Consider the following 25,872-nt stretch of genomic DNA (forward strand, 5'->3'; position numbering starts at 1 on the left):
ACAGGCCGGTCTCATGCGGAACTGGGGTGAATTCTAAACCGGCCCCCTCACCCTTGTTTTTCTTTTGTTTTAAAGAGTGGTTGGGAAGGCCCTAGAAGTTTATCAAGCCTTCTCAACCTATCCGAATAACTCCCTCCTTTCTCACAGTAAAAAATATACTGATTCGGCAATGATTGAAGAAGGATCCAGCCCTAAATCAGGTATGCTTCCTCTCTCCTACTTTATTTTTGCTTTTTTTATTGACGCCAAATTTTTTAAAAAAATTTGCAAAATAAGGAAAAATCATGCCAAAATTTTTGATTTTGGCTTTATTTTATGATATATTGTATATTTACAAATGATCTACATGGTGACGTAAAATTTTTTAATTTTTTGTTTACATATAACTTTAAAAAATTAAAAATATATTTTTGGATTTAGAAAATAAGAAAATAAAAATTATAAAATTATAAAATTAGAAGTGTATTTAGAGGCATGTAAGATACTCTTCAACTAAATTTGGTGTCCATTTTGATGCTATTATATGTATTGTGGCCTAGGCCTAAATTTAAAAAAAATTAAGAAATAAGTAGCTTTTGATACATTTCTACAACCCTAGAAAAATATATGTAGCATCCATTATAAGGTTCTACATAGATCTAAGCTCAGATTAATTTTTTAAAATATTTATATTTAATTTTTTTTTAATTTAAAAAATTATTAAAAAATTTATAATTAATACTAAAAATTAGGAAAAATTAGTAGTATGTAATATATATATTTGAGGTATTTTTTAAAGTAAAAAAATATATTTTCTAAATTTATGTTATTTAAACATATTTTTTTAATTTAAAATTTTTTAAAATAAATAAAAAAATAAATATTAAAAAATAATCTTATGAATTAGATAAATTAAATATATATTTTGAAGTAAAAAATATTATCTTCATCATAATAAAATTTTGCTACTTTTAGATAATTGATAAACTGATGTACTTAATAAACCTGCATGAATGAAACCATTAAGAAAAAAAAAATTAAAAGCATGATATTGGTTGGATCATGGGCAAATGCTCTCAATTCGACACCATTAAAAGTAAAACTAGTGCGACATAGAGTTCAAGAGAGAAGAAATAATCAGGTTGAAGCGGTACTTAGCTGGTGGTTTTTCTGACGTATCTATGTATTGAAAATGCCCATAGGAGGTTTGGCAGCCCTTAAAGAAATACTTCACTAATTTCAAAGCAACGAAGAAAAAAAATTTTAAAAAGAAGGCAGAGATGGACCGCCGAATGAGAGAGTCATCTTCTCATCACTCCAAGGAGTCAAAGAAGGTATCCACTCTAGATGACAAGGAGGCACAGATCCAGGCTACAATGCAGGCGAGCCTGGATGATCATTAGTAGGATGATGAGGTGGTCAGGCATAGGGCTCGTTTGGACCCTGATACTACCAGTCGGGCTTTGATTCTACGAGCAGCAAGGCAGATCCAGAGTTCAGTAGGACCTCCTTAGTTAGGGAGGCCATCAGCAGAGGCAGTAGTCATATTGCATCTATGTTCACGACTTTAGGTAAAAGAAAGAGGTCCACCAAAAAGATTCCACAAAGAGCCACCCATAAATGATTTAGATCTACATGCCTTTTCAGCAAGAATTCGAAGCAGTAGAGCGTTGATACAATGCTAAAGAAGGATAAGATAAAGGATATATGGTGAGCCATTAGATCCTGATTCCACTTTAGTAACATTCCAGCAAAAGCAGCGGACAAATATATAGTGTAGTGTATCGTTTTCTCCACACATGCTTCCAGTTCCAATGTAGATCTACGAAGACCAAAAAAGGGACTGGCAGCTGCTCAGCACACCAAAAAAGAGAAAAAAAAGGTACTTACAACCCCTATGGAGAGTGTGGAGAAGACGCCAGTTCACTCAGATTCAGAGACCAGGGCAGCAGCGATGACAATTTCGGTGGTCATGATTTACTGGCTAGGGAGGGTGTTGAGGACATGAGACTACCATTTATGAGACACAGCTGCAAGGTGGTTTTCTATTTATCAGTAAGGCCTAGATTACACATGCTACACAGGATAGAAACGACGGTGCATGATATAGCAAAGCTCATGAGGATATGATTGCATATAGAAGATGGACTCCTTGAGGTCATTCCGTAGGTTATGATGCAGCTGCAGATGACCTCGCACGTAGAGTAGTATCCATAAACATATTAGGTTTTGAGTCGTATACTGCATTTTATTATCTACAACCACAGATAACCTATAACTTATACGGATACGGATATGGATATTGTGCATCTGATGCATCATTTTTCAGTAGCTACTACCCCACGTAGCCCGGAGCATCTTATGGATCAAATTTTATTGCCGACATATTCGGATAGGCCCCTCTATAGTCGTATTATCCACCAGAGGACATCTTTAAGAGCTAGAGCTTCAATGAGAGGTCTAGAAGTGCTTATGTCACGCCCTGAACTTGAAGCGCAATAGATGCCGCACATCTGTATGGCGAACCATACAAGCACGCAAGGCTACATATCATATCAAAGCAATAATAAATTCTAAAATTTTATTTAATCAATAATTTATTCAAAGCAATTTTACAAAGCTCCAATGTAACATATATCAACATGTGCTAACTAATAACATCAATCAAATTAAACACTCTAACTAATCTAACTAAAATACCCATAACTGAAAATATCTTCAAAATTTATTTCTAAATATATGCAAATACCAAATGAAACGAATCACAGATCCTTCAAAGTAGCAACATTGACACTCTCTCTCTCTCTCGCTTTTGTTTTTTTGTTTTTTTATAGTAAAAGCTGCATTGTTTCTCAACATATCAAAATCTACAATTCAAAAAGCAAAAACTAAAATAAGAATCTCTGCAAAGGAGCTGACCTCTGCAATTTTCAAGAAATATTTAATTAAAACGAATAGAATGACAAAGGAGCCGACCTTCTTGAGCGCCAACCTCTGCAATTTGGGCACCTCCTCCAACAACCGAGCTTTGGTGCACCGGATCTCAGCATCCATCGCCACCGCCCTGTTTTTCTTCCCCGGTCGCCATCTCTGTTTTCTACACAACAAATTCACCAATCAGGAAAAAGAAAAGATGTGTCACTAAGGGAACATCAGGAAAAAGAAACTTCGGAAGGGAGAAAGAGGAGGACCTGGAGGGCGGCGTCAATGTCGGACTCGACAGTGGCGAAGAGGCGGGCGAAGGCATCATCGCTGGAGACATTCTCTGCACGCAGCTTCTCGATGCTACAAAGAGAAGCGGAGAAAAGAGGAGGGGAGCCGAGGATGAGGCCACCTTCCACGAGGCCAACCCACCAACCTTCGCCGCTGCCGCCTGGGGTGATGAAGAGGGAGGAAGAGTAGTAGAGGCAGAGGAGGCTGGAAATGGGGAGAGAAGAGGGAGATTTGAGGAAGAGGAGGACTTGGTTGGGGAGGATCGATCTCAGATCGAGAAAGAGTGATGGAGAGAGAAGGACAGGGGATTAGGCATTTGTAAAGAGGGGGGGTGGCAAGAGGGGTTGAGGCTAGAATGGGCCTCCGACAACGCCATTGAAAGCATCGTCATTGAAAATTGGCCTCCGACGATGCTTTGCAAAGTGTCGTTCGTTATTTTGGTTTCCGATGATGCTGTTTAGCGTCGTCTAAGTCAAATTTCGCTCTAAAGTGTCAGTATTTTCCGACGCTATTTAAAAACATTGGCATATTTTGGTGCGCCAGTCAAATTACCAGCACTTCTTCCTAGCGTCGGCGATTGGGTGTCGAAAAATACTATTTTTCTTGTAGTGCTTTATCAGGGCAAAAAATATGCTGATTCAACATAATTGATGGAGGATCCAACCCTAAATAATGCATGCTTTCTCTCCACTATCTCATTTTTTTTTGGATGCCAAAAAATACCATAAAAATACATTTTTTAGATTAAAAAATAAAAAATAAAATAAAATAAATTTAAAATAATTATAAAATTAGAACCATATTTAGGGGTATGCAAAATACTCTCCAAATAAATTTAGTATTTATTTATTCAAGTTTTGATATGATCATGCGCATAGCGACCTAGGTCTAAATTTGAAAAAAATTAAGAAATAAATACTCTTTGATGCATTTTTATGGGCCTAAATATATATATATATATATATATATTATAAGGTTCAACATGGATCTGAGCTCAAATTAATTATTTAAAGTATTCATATTTAAAAAATAATTAATTTAACAAATAATTTAAAATACATAATTAATACCAAAAATTATGAAAAATTAGTATTAATACATATTTCAAAAGTATTTTTTAAACTAAAAACATATTTTTCTAAATTTATGGTTTTCAAATATATTTTTAATTTAAAAATTATTAAAAATATATAAATAAATAAATACAAAAAATTAGTACCATGTGTTAAATAAATCAAATGTATTTTTTGAAGTAAAAAATATTATCTTCATTATAATTTTTTTATTTTTAAATAATTGATAAACTGACGTACTTGATAAGAATGAAGCCATCAAAAAAAAGAACGTAGAACATGACATTGGTTGGGCTCCTGAAAAAATACTCTGAGGTTGGCACCATTGGAAGTGCAACTAGTGCGACATAGAGTTCAATAAAGAAGGGATAAGCAGATTAAAGCAACACTTAACTGATGGTTACCCCAGTGTATCTATCGGAAATACCTACAGGAGGTTTGGAAGCTGATGAAGAAGCATTTCGTTAATTTTAATACAGCGAAGGAGAAAATTTCTAGGAAGAAGAGGTGGGCCGCCGAGTGGTAGAGCCACCTTTCTATCACTCCAAGAAGTCAGAAGAGGCGTCCGCTATAAATGATGAGGATGCACAGATTCAAGATGCAATGCAAGCGAGCATGGATGATCATTAGCAGCAGGATGAGGTGGCCAGGCATAGAGTTTGATTTGGGCCCTCATAATACCAATCGGGCTTCGGACACATGAGCAGTAGGACAGATCCAGAGTCTAGAATGACCTCCTTAATTAGAAAGGCCATCAGTAGGCAGTGGTCGTATTGCATCTATACAAGCGGTGATTGGCAGCAGAAAGAAATCCATAGAGAAATTCTACCTGACGTATAGATCTTTTAGTCTTCCCACCAAATTGATTTTCTACTTCATGCAGAAATTCTTTACATTTTTCAAGTGAATGAATTTTATTTTTGAGAAAATATATATATCATCAATAAAAGTGATAAAATATCTATTGCCTGTTTGACTTAAAATTTCTTCAAGTTTACAAATATTGATGTGAATTAATTCTAACAATTCAGTATTTCTTTTAACACTTTTATAAGACCTTTTTGTAATTTTTATGAGATTTTCATATGTGGGACTCTGATATTACTTGTTAGGGGGATAGTGAGTCCAATGTACGAGGCCTTGCAGCAAATATTGCAACGTAATTTGATCCAAAAGTTAAGACATTAAGTTTTAAGCCCAATTATGAGAATAGGCCCCAAAAAGTGCTGAAGTCGGTAGGCCCAGCCAACTTCAGCCTAGGATCCAAATAAATAAATAACAAAGGATTGTGATCGCGATACCCTGTTCATGCGTTACAGGGGCGGAGATATTGCAGCAACTCTACAGCCTCATGAATGGCCGCCGATCCCACTCAACCGTTGTGAGCATCGCGGCGGTAAACAAGGCACAACGATTCGAAAGCTGCCTTTAAATCCCCCTCTTTCCTTATGACCGAACCACCACCTTTGAGATCCCTCTTTTTCCTCCTTCTCCTCCATCTCTGGTGGCCGGCGTGCCACCCCAGCCGAGCCCCGCCACCCTGAATCTCCATCCTTTCACTGGATTCTCTTTGGTTTCCCCCTACTTCCCCTGTTCCCAAATCCATCTTTCCGTCGAAAGTGTTGCCGCTAGCGGCCGGGCCGAGCTGCCCTCGGCCAAGACCCTCCACCTCTGCCACCCACCGGTAAGCTTTCTCCCCTCTGTTCTTCCATTCTAGGTCAAACCGAAGGCAATCTACCATCTCTGTTCGGGCTAAACCGAGGACACACTTGGTCTCTTCCTTCTCACCGGCCGCCGCAACAGCCACCGGCCACCGCTGCTGTCAGCTGGCCGTTGACTGAAATACGGCCTCCGGCCACCCAGGCTCGGCCGCCCCTTCCTCTCCTCTTCTCTCCTTCCTCTCTTCTTTCTTTTCCTTCTTTCTCTATATTCAACGGGATGAAGAAATTTATGTTGGGTCGTGGGCCAACTTCATCCATTTGGGCCATGTTGGGCCGTGTTGAGCCGTGTTAGGCTCACTTCATTCATTTTGGGCCGTGTTGGGCTGTTTTAGGCCCACTTCATTTATTTTGGGCCGTGCCCATTATGGGCCAATTTGGGCCCAATTCTGTCATTTTGGGCCATGTTGGGCCATACCCATTATGAGCCAAATTGGGCCTAGTTCAGTCATGTTGGGCTCTATTGGGCCATGTCCACTGTAGGCTGAGTTCGGGCCCTATTCACTGTTGGGCCATGTCCATTGTGGGTTGTATTCCTTTTGGGCCTTGTTGGGCCCTGTTCCTCCCTTTTGAGCCATACCCATAATGGGTCCTGTACATCTCTTTTGGGTCGTACCCATTTTGGGCCTCGTTCACCATTGTGAGTCATATTCCTTGTGCACCGTATAGGGCCATGTTCATCATTTTGGGCCATGATCATTCATTTTGGGCCCTGCTCATCTATTGTGGCTCGTATTCCTGTTGGACCCTGTTCATCGATTGTGGGCCAAGTCCATTCATTTTGGATCAGATACATTGATTGATCCAGGTCGACCCAGGCCAAATATCTCTTTTCCAATTTTGGTCAAACCAGACTGAATAGGCTAAGGCTCCGATTGGACCTAACTATGTGGATCAAGCCCAAAAGCTCAACTAGCCTTAGTTCGTGTATCTCTCCTTTCATTTTTTTTCTCTCTAGACATACTCAGGGACCCTAGTGTCAATCCTATTCTTCTTTTTGCTCGGATCTAAGTTGATCCAGTTTGGAGACCCTGAACCATCCCGGTACCTAGGCAGTAGACCGGTTATTACTTCAACCCTAGCTAGATTTGACCACTTTTGATCTTTACCTGACCACTGAATCCTCCTGGTTCAGACTAACCTGAGCAGTCGGGCACTGTCATCCGACCAACTTGATCTGGGGGCATGGGATAGTAATGTTTAATTTTGAATTCTAGAATGATGTTAAAATTAATAATATTTTAATGATATTAAATAGGCATAGTTGACCCATTTGTCTAAAATGGGATTTAAAGCAAAAAGAGGTAAGTAACCTAATGCTCGAAAGTACATTTTCCAAATTATTTGGATAAATTAATTATTAGTTGATTAAATTTTGATAGATGTTTTGTATTTAGTTAAACGGGTTAGGCATGTTAATAATAATTTTAAAATTATGTTATATGTTACGAAATTTGAAAAATGTGACTGAACAAATTATAAAAAATATATTTTGTATATATGTATGTATTCTCAGCATGGCTATGATTTGATCCCGCTAATGAAGATTATAGTAATTAGAAATAAACCTAGATTAGTAGCCCAAGGTTTCAACCAAGAAGAAAGTATTGATTTTGATAAAATTTTTGCACTGGTAGCTAGACTTGAAACAATTAGAATGTTACTTGCATTTGAATGTTTTAAAGATTTCAAGTTATATCAAATGGATGTTAAAAGTGCTTTTCTAAATGGCTATATTTCGGAGGAAGTTTACGTAGAACAACCTCTTGTTTTTCAAGATTATGAATTTCTAAATCATATGTTTAAACTTTTAAAAGCTTTGTATGGTTTAAAACAAGCACCTAGAGCATGGTATCGAAAGATTAAGTAAATTTCTAATTGATAATGATTTAACAAGAGGAAAACTAGATACTACTCTTTTTATAAAATTAAAAGATCATGACATGCTCATTGTTCAAGTTTATGTTGATGACATTATATTTGGTGCTACTAATGAAAGCTTGTGCAAAGATTTTGCTAAGTGTATGAGGGGATGAGGTACTAAAAGAGAATAAACACTCAATCTAGATTGGTACACCCCAAAATGAAGCAGTGAACACCTAATTTTGATGAATAGAAGGTTTGACAATGTTTAAAGATCATTATTCTACCTCGGAATACAGTTAGTTCAACTGTGCACACTGTTTATCCTTCTCTGCACATAGTTTATTTGTTTGGGACCACAGTTATTTTGTCTGCGAACACAGTTAATAAAACTGTGCACATAATTAAGTGTTACCCTAAAATTATTGTAAGTGGTTCGAGATGAGGTACTAAAAGAGAATAAACAGTCAATGGAGATTGGCACATACCAAATTGAAGCAGTGAACACCTAAGAAGGTTTGATAATGTTTGAATTGCTGTTATTCTACCCTGGAACAAAGTTAGTTCTACTGTGCACACAATTTAACCTACTTTACACACAGTTTATTTTTTGGAAATATAGTTAAATTAACTACGAATATAGTTAATTAACCTGTGCACACAGTTAAGTGTTATTCTAAAATTGTTGTAAGTGGTTTGAGATGAGGTACTAAAATAGAATAAACACTCAATGCAGATTGGCATATAGGAAATTGAAGCAGTAAACACCTAATTTTCATGAATGGAAGGTTTCGTAATGTTTGAAGACTGTTATTCTGACTTGGAACATAGTTATTTTAACTGTGCACACAGTAAGTTATACTATGTACACAGTTTATTTGTTTCCACACATAGGTAAGTTAACTGCAAACACAATCAATTAAACTGTGTACCCAGTTAAGTGATATTCAGAAAATGTTGCATAAGATGGCACGCTAAATTTTATGAAACTCCGATATGCTTTTAAGCATAGGAAGAATGGTATCCGCAACACTAAATTCCAGATTTAAGCATATGTTATTGCTTCCTAAGTTAATTCCCAAAATGGACCAAAAATGGCACACAGGGGATTATGAAACTTCGATACGCTTTTAAGGAAAATGGCACGTTGCAATTTCTAAAATCCTGAAAGTATAATTACTGATTTTCAAAATGATAATGGGACCTAACTGAATTCCCAAAATGGCACGCTAAATTTTCTGAAACTCCGATACAAGATTTAAGCATAAGAAAATGTTTCCTAATTGAAATGTGGACATGGAGCAAAAAGGCATGCTGAATTTTCCAAAACTCCGATACGCTTTAGTTGCCAGATATGTTGGTACTCTTGATCATCAGTTTAATGCATGTTCATAATGAAAATTTCCGTACCTACTTTGGATTCCCAAACATTTGGAGATTGCATTTGATTTTAAACAAATTTCCAAACTGAATTACCAAATTGGAGGAACACATATTCAATTGGCATACTGATTTTCTGAAATTGAGGTAGACATTTAAGCATGTGTTGTTCACTAAATCTATTTATGGCCTCATAACCACATTTAAACTGTGTCGGCACACTGTTGAAAGTGTGTGCCGGCACAGTTTATGAAACTCTTTCAGAACCTATAATAAGTTACCACGATAGACATTTCAGCAATGAGCACGACAAGAAGCAGAAAAGAAAGCCAATCATCTGAACATAATCAACATAATCATCTTTTATGTTAAGATGTTATATTACACAAAAAATGAAAATGCACTCATCTTACAACCATCTTTTACAATACATAGTCTAACCTCTCTTCCTACTTGACCTCAGTCCGTACATTGACCAAAACTTATCGATTGCAACGCAATGAAAATTTAACAAAATAGTCCTACAAGCCAGCTCCTGTATAAAGAAGGATCCTTGAATTCTTCCTGCAATGGTCTCGAGGTGCCTCGTATCAGTGCCTCTACAAACATAAGCATGTATGCCCCGCAGTCGACACTATCAGGCTTTTGTTATGCACATTCTCGAATTTCACGATAGGCTAATTTAGGGATATGGTATCCGATGCAGTTGTTTAGCCACGATCGTCCCCAACGTTGAAACTCTACAATGAGTTGTAACAATCGAAATGCTGCTCCTTCAAGTCAAGAGAAAGTAGATACCAATGTTATCCCATATTCATTGGAATGAATAGATATCTACACTTTTCGAGATCAGCAACACTGAATTCCCGTTACCATATTTGAAGACTAGGCTACCATGAATCTACAATTATTTTCGTAACATCAGTGGTTATCTCTGAATCCAACGGTTGCTGAACCACAGCAGCCTACACAATATATGAATTTTTTCAACAAAGTAAACAAAATTCATGATGAGCCATAAGTGAAAACTTGGATCTCGCAGCGCAAAAATAAACACGGATTGACAATGATCTCAGTATACACTCGAGGAAAAAGCTCCAATATGTGAAAGTAGACATTCATTATGTGTACGTAATAAAACAACATAGCAGTGAATACCAAATTATATGCTGTTAAGTGAGGTAGAAGCATACGTCACTACGTAGTGGCTTGTCATGTAGGAGCTGCACTAAGGTATCACCGGTGCATGATGGTTTGGAAGTATCTTCGTCCTCCCAAATTATGTCCTCACACAATTCAAATGTTTAAGCTAGAATAGACGGTGATAAATGTGAGGTACTAAAAGTTAATATAATTAACTTACTCGAACTGATTTTCTTCAAGGAAGAAATTAATAGCTTTTTCATAGTACATAGAGAGTATACCTTCTCTCTTCCCATGATAGGTACATTTTGGTGCCACTCTTGGCCTATCTGGCAATACCGCTCTCTCAACATCTACCACTTTAGTGGATAGTACTAAATGCTAAGTTGAATAAATGGTGAAGACAACAATTTTAGTTAGCAAAGTTAACTTTATAGACTTAGCAAATTGCATATGGATACAAAATCACGTAAGGACGAGACGACATTTCTATACCGCTCCCAAAAGGGATGTTTCCTCCCTTGCTGGAACTAACTTGTGGAGCTCTATTAATGCAGTAGTGATAGGCTCCAATAAGTTAGTTGACCAAGCAGACGAATCCTTCTTTTGAATGGTAATTGCCATACTACCTTCACCTATTTTGGTGACTTTCATTTTTTTAGCCCTTTTATAAGTCTTTGGAAGCTCTAATATGGCCTTAGCTTTTTCTGTTGGCTTCCGCTCGCATGCTCCCAACTTGACGCGCTTACATAAGGAGGAAACATATTTGGTCGGAGCTCCACATTCCTTCTTAGTCTCAGCATCAGTGGACCAAATAACCTGATAGAAAAATGCATTTCATGACGATTTATACTACCATTCTAAAAACATATACAGTACGAACCAAATAATTACATACCTTCACCGAATCTGCACTATGCTGCATATCATCATTCTCAACAGCAGCTTGGTCCATAGCTTCACCAGTTGCAGTATGCTCCTTCACCTAATAATTTGTCATATTTAATTCATACATTACTACATACTTGAGCTGATAGTTCATTTAATAATTCGTAGAAAATTGCTTACCTCAACGGAAACTGCAGCATGCTTACTAGGTTCGTCATCCACCAGAAGACCCTTATCTCGTAGGACCTTCTCCATTCTCGACACCCTCTTATCGACCAGTTCTATGCAAGTAGCGTCCTCCCCTTCGACATCCCCAATAGTTTGAGGCTCTGATAAACTAAAGCCATGTTCTACCAAACACCTCACAAGCACTGTGATATGTGTCTGCATGCCCCGCAGTGGATGTCGATCACTAAGGCTGGATGATGGAATCTAAAACAACACAATTATCCAATTTAGTGTATGCATTTAACTAAGTGTAAGCATACTTAACTATATGCAGATAAGAACTAAATGTGTGTGCTAGCAAGAAGTCCATTAGTGTGGATACATGATACATATGTGCCAAGTGGATGTGAATGTGTGCTGCCAAGAAATCAAAGTTATCTTTGAAGCATTCTTTATTGTGTCAAATGTGTGCATAGAAGCCTGAAATGTGTGCATTGGATTTATATTGTCTTCGAAGCATACTTAATTATGTGCAGATAAGAACTAAATGTGTGCCACACTATAACAAGTTTGTTCAAAGCATACTTTAGTGTGTATAGTCTACAACTAAATGTGTGCCATACTTTAAGAAGTGTATTCGAAGCATACTCTATTGTGTGAAATGTGTGCATTGGATTTATCAAGTATCTTGTGAACATACTTAACTATGTGCAGAAATGTTCCAAACTATAATAAATGTCTTCTGAGCATACTTTACTGTGTGCAAATAATAACTGAAAGTGTGCTAGACTTTAAGAAGTATGTTCCAAGCACAGCTTATTGTGTGAAAATAAGTCTGAAATGTGTGACAAGATAATACCTAAATGTATGCCATGATTTAATAACTATGTTCTTGATAGGTGCGTGGCAAATGGGAATAAATGTGTGCCAATTGCTTTTTAATGTGTTCTACCATGACCTGATGAAGTGTACAGACTAGATAGGAATGTGCCATATGGAGTTAACTATGTGTCGGCGAGTGAAAGTTGCATGCCAAATCAAAAGTGGTTATAAGTTTTGGAAATGCTAAGTCATAGTATAAAGATACCTGAGTTCCAACATGCACCAATTGATGCAGTTCTTCATCCCTTCGCATCTCTATCAGCCGAACTACTTGTGGCCTTCCTTGTGAGAGAAAATGCAACTCTTACTCTCTAGGTTGTAGCTTCTCGATCACCTAAAGCCAACGAACACTTAAGTTTTGCAACAAGTTAAAATATTTGCAATGTAAGAAATCAACATTCAAACCTCAAATTGTTTTAAGTTCTTCATAACATCGGCGATCACGTCCACCTAGCGAGGGAAAGGGGTGTTGTTCCAACATAGGAGATGTGGATACATGAACGGTGGCCAGTGGCTTCCAACAATGTTGTTCGCATGCTCAACAGCCCATACCTGGCAAAAACTATTGTAAACATCAAATTACAAGTAAATATACATATCGTAACAATAAAATTTTAAAAAAATATTAAGATGCTTACCACCAGAGCGATCGTGCAGCCATCCATATATCCAGTAGATCCTTCGCTGGTGATGTTTCTTGTCCTCACACTGTCAGCTAGACTAGATATCTGTTGGCAAAAAAAAAGAGAAAACGGCAAAACCCCAACTATAGGAACCTAAGCGGTCTAAACCATCAACATATGAACATAATGCCTTAGGAACATAGTAGTGTACGGTTGGAAAGAGAATAGTCCCAAAGAGATATAGAACCCATAATTTTGTGAAATCCTCCACATCTTGTCGTTCAGTCTTACCAACAAGGTATTGTAATCTATTTTTAATTGCATCTCTATCGGCCTTTTTGTGGTTACCCTCAAATAATCGGATGATGAGGTCAGACATAACCCTCCCCTTCCTATGCAGTTCGACCTCATCACCTGTGGCACTCAAACCAAGGATTAGTGCCAAATCAATTCCTACAAAAGGTACTAGAATCCTACCAAACCGAAAATCCTCCTCAACATTATCGTAAAAGAAGAGCAATATGTCCAACACGGGCCTACCCTATTTTATATTTGGTAGACCTAGCATATGCCCAAAAGGAGTGCCACACACTCACCCTTTTCTTCTGTTCACGAGACATACGCAGCATTAGGGTGACCATAAAACTTATATAGTGGCTGAAGTTACACCTTTCGTTGACCATATTAGTAGGTCCAACAGCAGGTGGTTTGCCTACAATCTGCTTTGGAGCCATCTAAGATGTCTGCATCACAAATATAATAAAAAAATTGAATAATATTGACTCAAAATGAATTATCTTAAAAACTATAATAGAGAACACAATTTGCACAGAATAGTCATAAATTTTTCATAACAAATATCTCAAATGTGCTACCACAACCTCTCTGTCCATTAATTAGGCAAATCCTAACCATTCCCACAATTTAAAAAGTAATGCCCTACAATACTACATAACATGTTGGTGCTCAAAAAAATGGCTGACAAAGTCGACATCTTTTAAAAACCACAACAGGCTTGCTAAATCTTCATTAATTTGTTCGCCAAGATCGCCGTGAGATTCATGCAAGCAACAACATTTATCGGTATGCATATTTTTCTGATGCAATAATCTTTTTTCACCATCCATATAATGAATTTAATAAATTATTTCATTTCGAAAGTTGTACTTCTCTCATTTCTCCTGCATTCGACACTTCAAAACTTCATTATAGATTTAATGAGCCATCTACAAAGAGAAATCCAGTCACTTATGACTGTGATTTAAATGGAAAGGAGCAATCTTCATAAGATGCATTATTATACTGAGGTAGAAACCTAGTCCATGACGGTTAAAACCTCACTAACCGTTGGCTTTTATCAGGCCGTTCAAACAACACCGTTGGTTTTTATTCCATTGGCAACGGCCTTACTCTCACCCTTCACATACTTTGCCTGGTTCCGGGGCACTGCTCCACTTGCACCATTGCTCTGTTTCACCCCATCTTTAACCTCGATGGCGCCGCTCAGAAATCTTTGCACAATCTCCTTGCTAGGACCCTCCACCACCTTCTCCCATGCCTCGGCCTCGCCTTCCTGGCCTCGCTTCAGGAAGAACTCGGTGGCGTCGATGCGATGCACATCCCAACCAGGGAGGGTGCAGAAGCGGTGGATCTTCTTCAGCTGATTGCAGGTCAGCGTGCATGTGTTGAACTTGATCTCAGTGACCGCGGCCTCCAGCATCCTTGCCCGCGTCGCTTCACCGATCGATGCCTCCATGCGGAAGTAGCTGTCCATCTCCGGCACCCCGATCGACCTTCGGATGCCCTTCGAGTAGTCGCCATCTTGGCGGAACGCGCTCCTCGCCTCCTCCACCAGCCCCTGCTCCACCATCTTGTCCACTCGTATCGACACGAAGAAGTGCAGGAGGGGCAGATCGACGTCGATCCACACGAAGCAACTCTCGTACCGGGATCGGAACTCGCTGCCCTCGCCATCAACCAATGCCTCGATGTACGAGTTGGAGCCGCCGGCAACGATGGGGACGCGACCACGCCGGAGGATGGAGTCGATGGCATGCATGGCCGCACGGCAAAAATCGGAAGCGGTGAAGTCGGCGTCCGGGTGCACGCCACCGATCAGGTGGTGGGGAATGCCGGCGGACTCCTCCTCCGTCACCTTGTTGCTGATGACGTCAAGGCCATCATACACTTGCATCTTGTCCGAGTTGACGACTTCACCGTTAAATTGGGTGGCGAGGGTGATGGCCAACTTGGATTTTCCGGAACCGGTCGGGCCCAGGACAAACACGACCTTGCCTTGGCGACGAGGGAGGCTGGCTGTCTCCATTGAGAAGGGTCCGAAAGCAGGCAAGCTGGAAGGGGGGCTGAAGCTGCCGGAGTCTTTGGAGAGCAAGCCTGCCGTACGTGATGGTATAGAAGGAATGCCATGAGCAAAAAGATACAAGAATGGCGTACGTGTGTTGGAGATTTATGAGAGAGCCTTCAGATCCTTGGTGGCCTATCTAGCTGTGTAGATTGTGTACGTGAAACAAACTTATGGAGGTAACACGAGCCATACAAACAGTTTCGTATGCAGATTATCTCTAGTTTACTGATTTCAAATGGGAATTTAGGGACTTATCTATAATCATGTCATGTAAACTACGTTTCTAAGGAGGTTTTGCACCTCTTTTCTCTATCAAAAAAGAAAAAAGATGACAGAAAAACAACAACGCCGACAAAAGTAGCGCTAGTAATACATGATTCCTTTATTGTTGGCACAAGACTTTTTGTACAAATCAACATTGCGTGCATATAATATGCATTAAATGCAGCATTTTTTCTCGAATAATAATAAAAAAATTTGATAAACACTAACATCAAACATTAATTTTGCCTTGGTTTCTATGATTTTATTTTTAAAAATAAAAGTTAAAAAATAAAAGCGATGCCACTCCGGCTCTTAGTTTCTTTGAATTTAAGGTAATAATTTTCATTTAAAGAAAAAAGAATAAGAAACAAAAGAAGTGCCCCACCAAAATAAAAGAAAAATAGAGCAGAAACAAAAAAAGATGGGATCACAATCTTTTTCTCATAGGCATGCATCTTTTTGTATCCACTATAACTTGCTAATATCTTGATAAAGATTGGTTGAAACTATTAAAAATACTATTATAACTAAAAAAAAAAAATCAAAAAGTGTAGTAAGAAAGCAAGGAAAAATACCTTAAAAATGTTTATTTCTATGACAGTCTTCTTTACTCGACTTGGTCTTGTAATTTGAAGATGGGAGGAGGAGAAGAGAAGAATCCTCAGAATATTTTTTTTTTTAAAAAAATCTAATTAAGATTGTTCTTGAGTTTGGAACTTTGGTACCATCGAGTCTAGAGTTCACTTTTATAGTCACCAATCAAACAGATTTACCCTTCAAAGCCATTCCTATCATATGAGGTTTGGAAAGAGTTCAATGAATCAGACAAAATAGGAAAGAATATCCTGTTTGAATCTTATCCAATATTTACGGCTTTGCAAAATATCCTGTTTTACAAAAATCAAGAAATAATTATAGTTTTTAAATAAAAGTTTTGCGATATTATCTATTACAGAAACCAAGATTCACCGAACTAGGTCGAGCCGCCCGGTTCGGCCGTTCCGAGCCACTTGGTTCGGCCGTTCCAAGCCGACCTGGTGGGGACCCGGTTGGCTCGCATGTTCTTTTCAAACCCAACTCTGAACCGGCTAGAACTGGTCTTAAACGGGCTGGAACCAATCCCGAACTAGCTGAAACTAGTTCCGAACAGATAGAAACTGGCTGGAACCAGTCAAAATTGGTCTGAACAGGCCGGTCTCATGCGGAACTGGGGTGAATTCTAAACCGGCCCCCTCACCTTTTTTTTCTTTTGTTTTAAAGAGTGGTTGGGAAGGCCCTAGAAGTTTATCAAGCCTTCTCAACCTATCCGAATAACTCCCTCCTTTCTCACAGTAAAAAATATACTGATTCGGCATGATTGAAGAAGGATCCAGCCCTAAATCAGGTATGCTTCCTCTCTCCTACTTTATTTTTGCTTTTTTTATTGACGCCAAATTTTTTTTAAAAAATTTGCAAAATAAGGAAAAATCATGCCAAAATTTTTGATTTTGGCTTTATTTTATGATATATTGTATATTTACAAATGATCTACATGGTGACGTAAAATTTTTTAATTTTTTGTTTACATATAACTTTAAAAAATTAAAAATATATTTTTGGATTTAGAAAATAAGAAAATAAAAATTATAAAATTATAAAATTAGAAGTGTATTTAGAGGCATGTAAGATACTCTTCAACTAAATTTGGTGTCCATTTTGATGCTATTATATGTATTGTGGCCTAGGCCTAAATTTAAAAAAAATTAAGAAATAAGTAGCTTTTGATACATTTCTACAACCCTAGAAAAATATATGTAGCATCCATTATAAGGTTCTACATAGATCTAAGCTCAGATTAATTTTTTAAAATATTTATATTTAATTTTTTTTTAATTTAAAAAATTATTAAAAAATTTATAATTAATACTAAAAATTAGGAAAAATTAGTAGTATGTAATATATATATTTGAGGTATTTTTTAAAGTAAAAAAATATTTTTTTCTAAATTTATGTTATTTAAACATATTTTTTTAATTTAAAATTTTTTAAAATAAATAAATAAATAAATATTAAAAAATAATCTTATGTATTAGATAAATTAAATATATATATTTTGAAGTAAAAAATATTATCTTCATCATAATAAAATTTTGCTACTTTTAGATAATTGATAAACTGATGTACTTAATAAACCTACATGAATGAAACCATTAAGAAAAAAAAATTAAAAGCATGATATTGGTTGGATCATGAGCAAATGCTCTCAATTCGACACCATTAAAAGTAAAACTAGTGCGACATAGAGTTCAAAAGAGAAGAAATAATCAGGTTGAAGCGGTACTTAGCTGGTGATTTTTCTGACGTATCTATGTATTGAAAATGCCCATAGGAGGTTTGGCAGCCCTTAAAGAAATAGTTCACTAATTTCAAAGCAACGAAGAAAAATTTTTTTAAAAAGAAGGCAGAGATGGACCGCCGAATGAGAGAGCCATCTTCTCATCACTCCAAGGAGTCAAAGAAGGTATCCGCTCTAGATGACAAGGAGGTACAGATCCAGGCTACAATGCAGGCGAGCCTGGATGATCATTAGTAAGATGATGAGGTGGTCAGGTATAGAGCTCGTTTGGACCCTGATACTACCAGTCGGGCTTTGATTCTACGAGCAGCAAGGCAGATCCAGAGTTCAGTAGGACCTCCTTAGTTAGGGAGGCCGTCAGCAGAGGCAGTAGTCATATTGCATCTATGTTCACGACTTTAGGTAAAAGAAAGAGGTCCACCAAAAAGATTCCACAAAGAGCCACCCATGAATGATTTAGATCTACATGCCTTTTCAGCAAGAATTCGAAGCAGTAGAGCGTTGATACAATGCTAAAGAAGGATAAGATAAAGGATATATGGTGAGCCATTAGATTCTAGTTCCACTTTAGTAACATTCCAGCAAAAGCAGCGGACAAATATATAGTGTAGTCTATCGTTTCCTCCACACATGCTGCCATTTTCAGTGTAGATCTACGAAGACCAAAAAAGGGACTGGCAACTGCTCAGCACACCAAAAAAGAGAAAAAAAAAAGGTACTTACAGCCCCTATGGAGAGTGTGGAGAAGACGCCAGTTCACTCAGATTCAGAGACCAGGGCAGCAGCGATGACAATTTCGGTGGTCATGATTTACTGGCTAGGGAGGGTGTTGAGGACATGAGACTACCATTTATGAGACACAGCTGCAAGGTGGTTTTCTATTTATCAGTAAGGCCTAGATTACACATGCTACACAGGATAGAAACGACGGTGCATGATATAGCAAAGCTCATGAGGATATGATTGCATATAGAAGATGGACTCCTTGAGGTCATTCCGTAGGTTATGATGCAGCTGCAGATGACCTCGCACGTAGAGTAGTATCCATAAACATATTAGGTTTTGAGTCGTATACTGCATTATATTATCTACAACCACAGATAACCTATAACTTATACGGATACGGATATGTATATTGTGCATCTGATGCATCATTTTTCAGTAGCTACTACCCCACGTAGCCCGGAGCATCTTATGGATCAAATTTTATTGCCGACATATTCGGATAGGCCCCTCCATAGTCGTATTATCCACCAAAGGACATCTTTAAGAGCTAGAGCTTCAACGAGAGGTCTAGAAGTGCTTATGTCACGCCCTGAACTTGAAGCGCAATAGATGCCGCACATCTGTATGGCGAACCATACAAGCACGCAAGGCTACATATCATATCAAAGCAATAATAAATTCTAAAATTTTATTTAATCAATAATTTATTCAAAGCAATTTTACAAAGCTCCAATGTAACATATATCAACATGTGCTAACTAATAACATCATTCAAATTAAACACTCTAACTAATCTAACTAAAATACCCATAACTGAAAATATCTTCAAAAAAATAGAACGCTTATGTGTCTATGCATCTATATTTGAAAAAATAGAAAAAATATGATAATGAGCGATACTAGCCCAGTAAGCAACATAATACCCTAAAGTGGGGTCAAAACATGCCAAATATTTAATTAAAGCACAAAATATTGACTAGAAAATAAATCATCAATAATACATACTTTTCTTTTGAAATTTATTACCATTTTTATAAAACTGATACCAGAATCCCAATATGAATAGGCTATGGGCAGGTAACCTAGTGGCATGGGTCCCACAAAGTGCCAAATACCGCTATTATTAACCACCGATGGCAACAGTGTCCAAATACCACTGGTGGCAACGGTGTCCAAATACCACCGGTGATTCGGTATCGAAACTAGTTTCTCACAAATTATAAGTCGACAAGGTCAACGAATAATCCCTATTGGAAGAGCTAGATCATAGCCATACTTAGAATACAAATATACAAAATAGATTTTTTATAATTTACCTGGTCATAATTTGCAAGGTCAACTTGGATCTGAGCAAAAAAGAGTTAGGGTTTCGAACTAAGATCCCTAGGCCTAGCTTAGAGAGAGAATCTCGGTCCAAGTTTTGGTCTGATTCTGATTACGGGCCTAGTTCGAGTGAATCGGGTTAACCGTTATGGAAAGTCTAAGCCTACTCAATTAAAGGCAACTTAGGGATTATTTTTTTTTTGGCCCAAAATGGAAATGAACACGACCCAAAAGGGACACGGTCCACAATGGATGAATAGGGCCCAAAATGAATGATCACAGTTCAAAATGAATACGGCCACAATAGATGAACTAGGCCCAAAATGAATACAACCCATAACGAATGAACAGAGCCCAAAATGAATACAACCCACAATGGATGAAAAGGCCCAACACAGCTCAAAATGAGCACGACCCACGATGGATGGACAGAGCCTAAAATAAATGAGCATGGCCCATAATGGATGAATAGGGCAAAAATGAATATCACGATCCAAAATGAACACGGCCCATAATGGATGAAAAGGGTCCAAAATGAATGATCACGGCCCAAAATGAGCACGACCCACAATGGCTGAACAGGGACCAAAGTGAATTGGCCCACAATAGATGAACAGGGTCCAAAATGATTACAACCAACAATGGATGAAAAAAATGCCTAACACGGCCCACGATGGATGGACAGGGCCTAAAATGAATGAATACGACCCACGATGGATGGACAGAGCCTAAAATGAATGAATACGACCTACGATGGATGAACAGGGCTCAAAATAAATACGGCCTGACGTGGATGAAAAGAAACCAAAATGGATAACTTGGCCCAAACAGATGAACGCAGCCCAAAGTGGATGAACACGGCCCAAATAGATGAACACGGCCCAAAGTGGATGAACTCGGCCTAAATAGATGAACACGGTCCAAATGGATAAATGGGGGGTGGGGGGTTCTTCAACCCACTAAGAAAACAAGGAGGGAGGAGGATAAGAAGGAAGAGGAAAGAGAAAAGAAGGTCCAGCGGTGGCTGGAGGTCGACGGCCGGTCGACGACCAGCTGACAGCAGCCGATGACGACTAGGATGAACGGCGAGAAGGAAGAAACCGAGAACGGTCTTGATTTTGCCCAAAATAGGGGATGGAGATTGGCTTTGGTTTAACCCAGAATAGAAGAATAGAGGGAAGGGGGGCTCACCGGTGTCAATGGAGCTAGCGGTGGATCTCAGCTGAGGGGCTCAGTTGGTGGCGGTGCTCGAAGCGGGGAGAAAAAGTCTCGAAGTAGACAAAATAGAGAGAAAGAGAAGGAAGAAGGGTTTGGGGAGCTAGGTTGCAGCGTCACGTCAGCCACCGGAGGGAGGGAAGCAGAAGAAATGCTCGGTGGTGGCGGATTATTCACAGGGTTGAGAGAATTTTATAGGGGCTTTCGAAGGGGGTTGACTCGTTCACCGCAACGATTCTCATAGCGGTTGAGCGGGATCGGCGGCCGTTCAGGCGACCGAGGAGTTGCCGCCCGTTACGCCCTGAGGAAGATGTATCGCGATCCTTTGCTCTACTTCTTTTTCGGGCCATGGGCTGAGGTCGGCAGGGCCTACGGACTTCAGCCCATGCAGGGCCTATTCTCATATTCTCTCCCCATAAGAAAATTTCGTTCTTGAAATTTAAAGCATCTAGGCCTTACGAATTTAGAGATGATTAGCCTTTTGAGTAACATAAATCCAAGATCTCATTCTCCTCGATCAAAGTCAGTGTGATAGATAAATTTGGATTAATTATCAAAAATTTCATATAAACTAGCAAGATTAACACAAGATAAGTGACTAACTAAAATCTAAGATTGAAATCATCATCTTGTTGCAGGTTCACTCCAGATCGGATTGGGATCGATTCAAAACAAGATCAATTAAAATTAATTATATATGGGATAGAACTTCAAATAAAATCGATTAAATACAATTACCATGGTAGAGTGCAGATCCCACAAAAGTTAAAAACCAGCCTTAATTAGAGTCAAATCATTATATGGCTAGGAGTGTGATTCACAAAATGAATATATAATGATGGTGATTAGGCAACAACAATCTATCTCAAAAATGTTTGGCACCAAATCACCAAATCAAATCTGAGAAGAAAAAGTATTGATACCATGATTCAATGTGTCACAAGGCTTAAAATTTAACTTAAGTTTATAAATCATAAAGAGGGAATAATTAATACATGACTTATTTGGATACTTAAACATTTGGATCATATTTAACCGATGATGAACTCACTCTAGATCCATATTTGTACCATTGTATGATCAAGTAATCATATTCTAGATCCAATTTGAACTAAGCCAACTCTAGATTCTCTTTACAATTCTATTATACAATTTGATATTGATCTCTCTTTAAAAATATTAGTTCTATGCTCTGATGAAAAAAAATTTAGATTAACTTACTCATGAGCATATTCAACTACCTCGAATTTTCTCTTTTAAACTTATTTAGGCCTCTCATAAAATCCCACTATAGCATTTCGCCTATGGTGATACAAAATCCATGATCAACTTATAGCCTTGATTTATAATTTTTTCACAAAAATCTACTAATTTAGTTCAAAGATTTACAAAAAATTTCACCAAGATATAAGATCTATGATTTTACATTGAGATCAATATCTCCAATAAGAAAAATAGTTTTATTTACAATATTGCAAATATTCATGATCTTGTAAATCCATTAGACTATCTGAAAGAAAGAGACCAATCTACCTTAACTTAGAGGATCTACTCAAGACAACATAGATTTATTAACTATTTCATCCTTTTAGTAATAGCCCTTTTTTATAGCAACCTTTTTTTTTATCAAAACATCAACTAAGGTTGATCTATCACAAGATCAAAAACTACTCCATTTTATCTATGGTAGAACATTTGAGCATAAAATATTCTTCAAGATTGATAATTATTTTTAAATTTCTTCAAAAGCATAAGATACAAATCTAAGAGAAAAGAGATCTATACAGTAACCAACATTCCATTAATCCTAGACTTCAGATGCAAGAGTTTTTTTTTGCATAGTAGATAGAAGAACCCACTAATAATATAATGATATCCATATCTGTCAAAATAAAAAATACTTTTCTTTTTTTTGACAACAAAATTCTTCTTAATAAGAAAAATCATCAAAAAATATTTTTCAATCATAGAGTTAATATTATTGACCAGTTACAAAATAATTCAAACCACCATGCTTTCTTGAATTTATAAAATAACTTTCGAACAAAATACCCATCTGCATTGTAATTTGAAAAGATCTAAATTTCAAATTCTAGGTAAAGCCAAAAAAAATTCTAGAGTCTAATTCCAAATATATATTTTTTTTATAAGAGTTTCGTGCATGATCCAGATACAGATTTCAATCCTCGAAGAATATTTCAATGAATATCATGAAATATTTTCTAGCCCAAACCTTAAATAACTTTTTATAAATGAATCTTAACTTGCTACCAAAATAATTAACTTCAAGCTAAAAGTAACATCACAGTACCCTATATTGAGTTGAACTTCCTAAATAATTATATTGGACAATAATATTTTATAACTAATACTCCTTCATGCCCCAAACTTGGAGCAAAACAAATGCCGCACACCTATATGACGGGCATACACGCATGCAAGACTAAAAATCATATTAAAGCAAAAATAAATTCTAAAATTTTATTTAATAAATAATTTATTCAAAGCAATCTTACAAAGTTCTAATGTAACATATGTCAACAAGTGCTAACTAGTAACATAAATCAAATTAAATACTCTAACTAATCTAACAAAAATGTCAATAATTGAAATATCATCAGAAAATCTAGGACACTCTTCAAGTCTCAAGCGATCATGCATCTATGCATCTGGATTTAAAAAATAGAAAAAATAGAAAAAATATGATAATGAAATATACTAGCCCAGTAAGCAACATAATACCTTAGAATAGGGTCAAAGCATGCCAAATACAACTCGATATATACTTATATTTTAGGCCCCAAATGATGGAATTTGGGCACCATGCTATGGGCCAAAGTGGCTGATGTCACTCTTAGATCCTGTTCAACTCTGTTCGTAGTAATTAAAGTAGTCCATATCGAGTATGAGGATCCCCTTGGATCATATTTTGTCGCAAACTGGTTTCTAAAGGCTCATCTGAAGTTGTATTTAGCTTCTGAGATTACTGTACTTATTAAAACTTATGATGATATTGAGTATTTAATGATGGATTCAAGGATATATTTTTATTATTCTCCCAAATTTAATAGTGAGAAAGAAAGCCCGGTACTATCATATCCAACTTAGTTTTTATTCAAAAAAAAACACTGAAACTAGATAGATGCAAGTAGGTAGCAGACTGTAGCAAGTCAACTAAACCTGCTGATTCTTTTTGCAATACATACTAATTATATCTTTTAGATTATTCATATTCTTAATGCTGTCGGTCACTCGTATGACCAATGATTTAGTAGAATCATCAGAGGCTATACCATATTATTATACTCTACTTGGAATATCAATCTAAAATCTATATATAGTTTATAGAATTGTATTTATCAATTATTATGCTTACATGGGCGACTTCGACCGGGAACTGGAGACAAGGCCCTACATTCTCAAGTACTGGTGAAGCATGTGTATGTCCGTATCTTGCTCACCTTGAATCAATATAGTTGTCTGCCATTTGATTTTGCTCTTTGAACATTTCTTTTCATTGTGTTCTTTCCTCCTTTATCTTGTTGATAATTATCTCATGGTCTCACGTGTTGAATCAAAGAAAAGATTTGATTTTGCATTGTTTTTTTTATTTCTTTGGGGAAATTATATGATCCTTACTATGATGGGAAGTTCTTGGTGCTCTTTGTTTTTTTTCCTTATATTTTGGGCCCTTTTGTATAATAGTTTAGGATTACTTTGAAGAAGAATGCAATTTTCACGCCCCCAACCCGAGATTGTGGGTTGGGAGTTGTGGCAACCGTTACATACTTATAGGGAGCTCTCTCTACGAGCATGTAAGGCATCTCAACGTGATATCATCAATATGCAGCAAAATAATTTAAAATAATAATATGCAATCTTTATTTTATTAACTAACTCAACTTACAATGTCTCACAATTCTAACATTAGTCTAAGGTAATACATCAATATTTAATAAACTCTAATCTAATATAACTTGTGCCACAATTCTTTTAGTCGCTCTCTAAATTAAAAAATCTCGGACCGGGCTAATTCTTTGAATTTGTTAAAATAGTAAGAAATCGTATAATGAGCTAGACCACTCATAAATAATAAATACCTTAACTAGACAATTTATATAATAAAATATCAATGCAAATTATAATGAATCAATATAAAGACATAATAAACTCTATTTCAAACATAAATTCATTAAAAATCGATATCCTTTAAATATCCGTATACGTAATTATAAATCTGATTCGAAATAAATCACATTCAACTCAACAATCTTTAATTATAGCCATACTTATATCCTGTGGCTAGGCCAGAAATAGAACAACACTTATATCCTACGAAGTGGGCCAAAATACCAGACTTATATTCCTATAGGATGGGCCAGAATACCACATTTATACCCTATGGTAGGGCCAGAATTAATAATAGTTAGAGTGCCAATGCATAACCCAAAGAGGAGGTGAATTGGGTTTATAAAATTTTGTAAAAATAAAATTAAATCTCCTCAAGTTTTTAAATCTAATGAAATAAACTAGATGCAACAAGTATAGCAAGTAATAATCACAAATATGCAACTAAGTATGAAAAAATAAAGAGTGAAGAAAAAAATAATGCACGACGATTTATAGTGGTTCGGTCTCTTTGTGAGCCTCTTATAACTATTGGAAGACTAAAATGAGAATATATATCCAAGCTGTAGATTATGAATTATGGAAG

At 37.0% G+C, this 25,872-nt stretch overlaps 1 protein-coding gene across 1 annotated transcript; it reads right to left on the minus strand.

The window, feature by feature from the left end:
• Positions 1-14,204: 14,204 nt before the first annotated feature.
• Positions 14,205-15,256, minus strand: LOC120103908 (adenylate isopentenyltransferase 5, chloroplastic-like). The gene has a single exon (XM_039115915.1). The coding sequence runs from the start codon at positions 15,254-15,256 to the stop codon at positions 14,297-14,299; it is 960 nt and encodes a 319-aa protein (XP_038971843.1). The 3' UTR covers positions 14,205-14,296.
• Positions 15,257-25,872: the final 10,616 nt, after the last annotated feature.

The sequence above is a fragment of the Phoenix dactylifera genome, unplaced genomic scaffold (assembly GCF_009389715.1).
Source record: "Phoenix dactylifera cultivar Barhee BC4 unplaced genomic scaffold, palm_55x_up_171113_PBpolish2nd_filt_p 000026F, whole genome shotgun sequence".
Taxonomy (NCBI): Eukaryota; Viridiplantae; Streptophyta; class Magnoliopsida; order Arecales; family Arecaceae; genus Phoenix; species Phoenix dactylifera.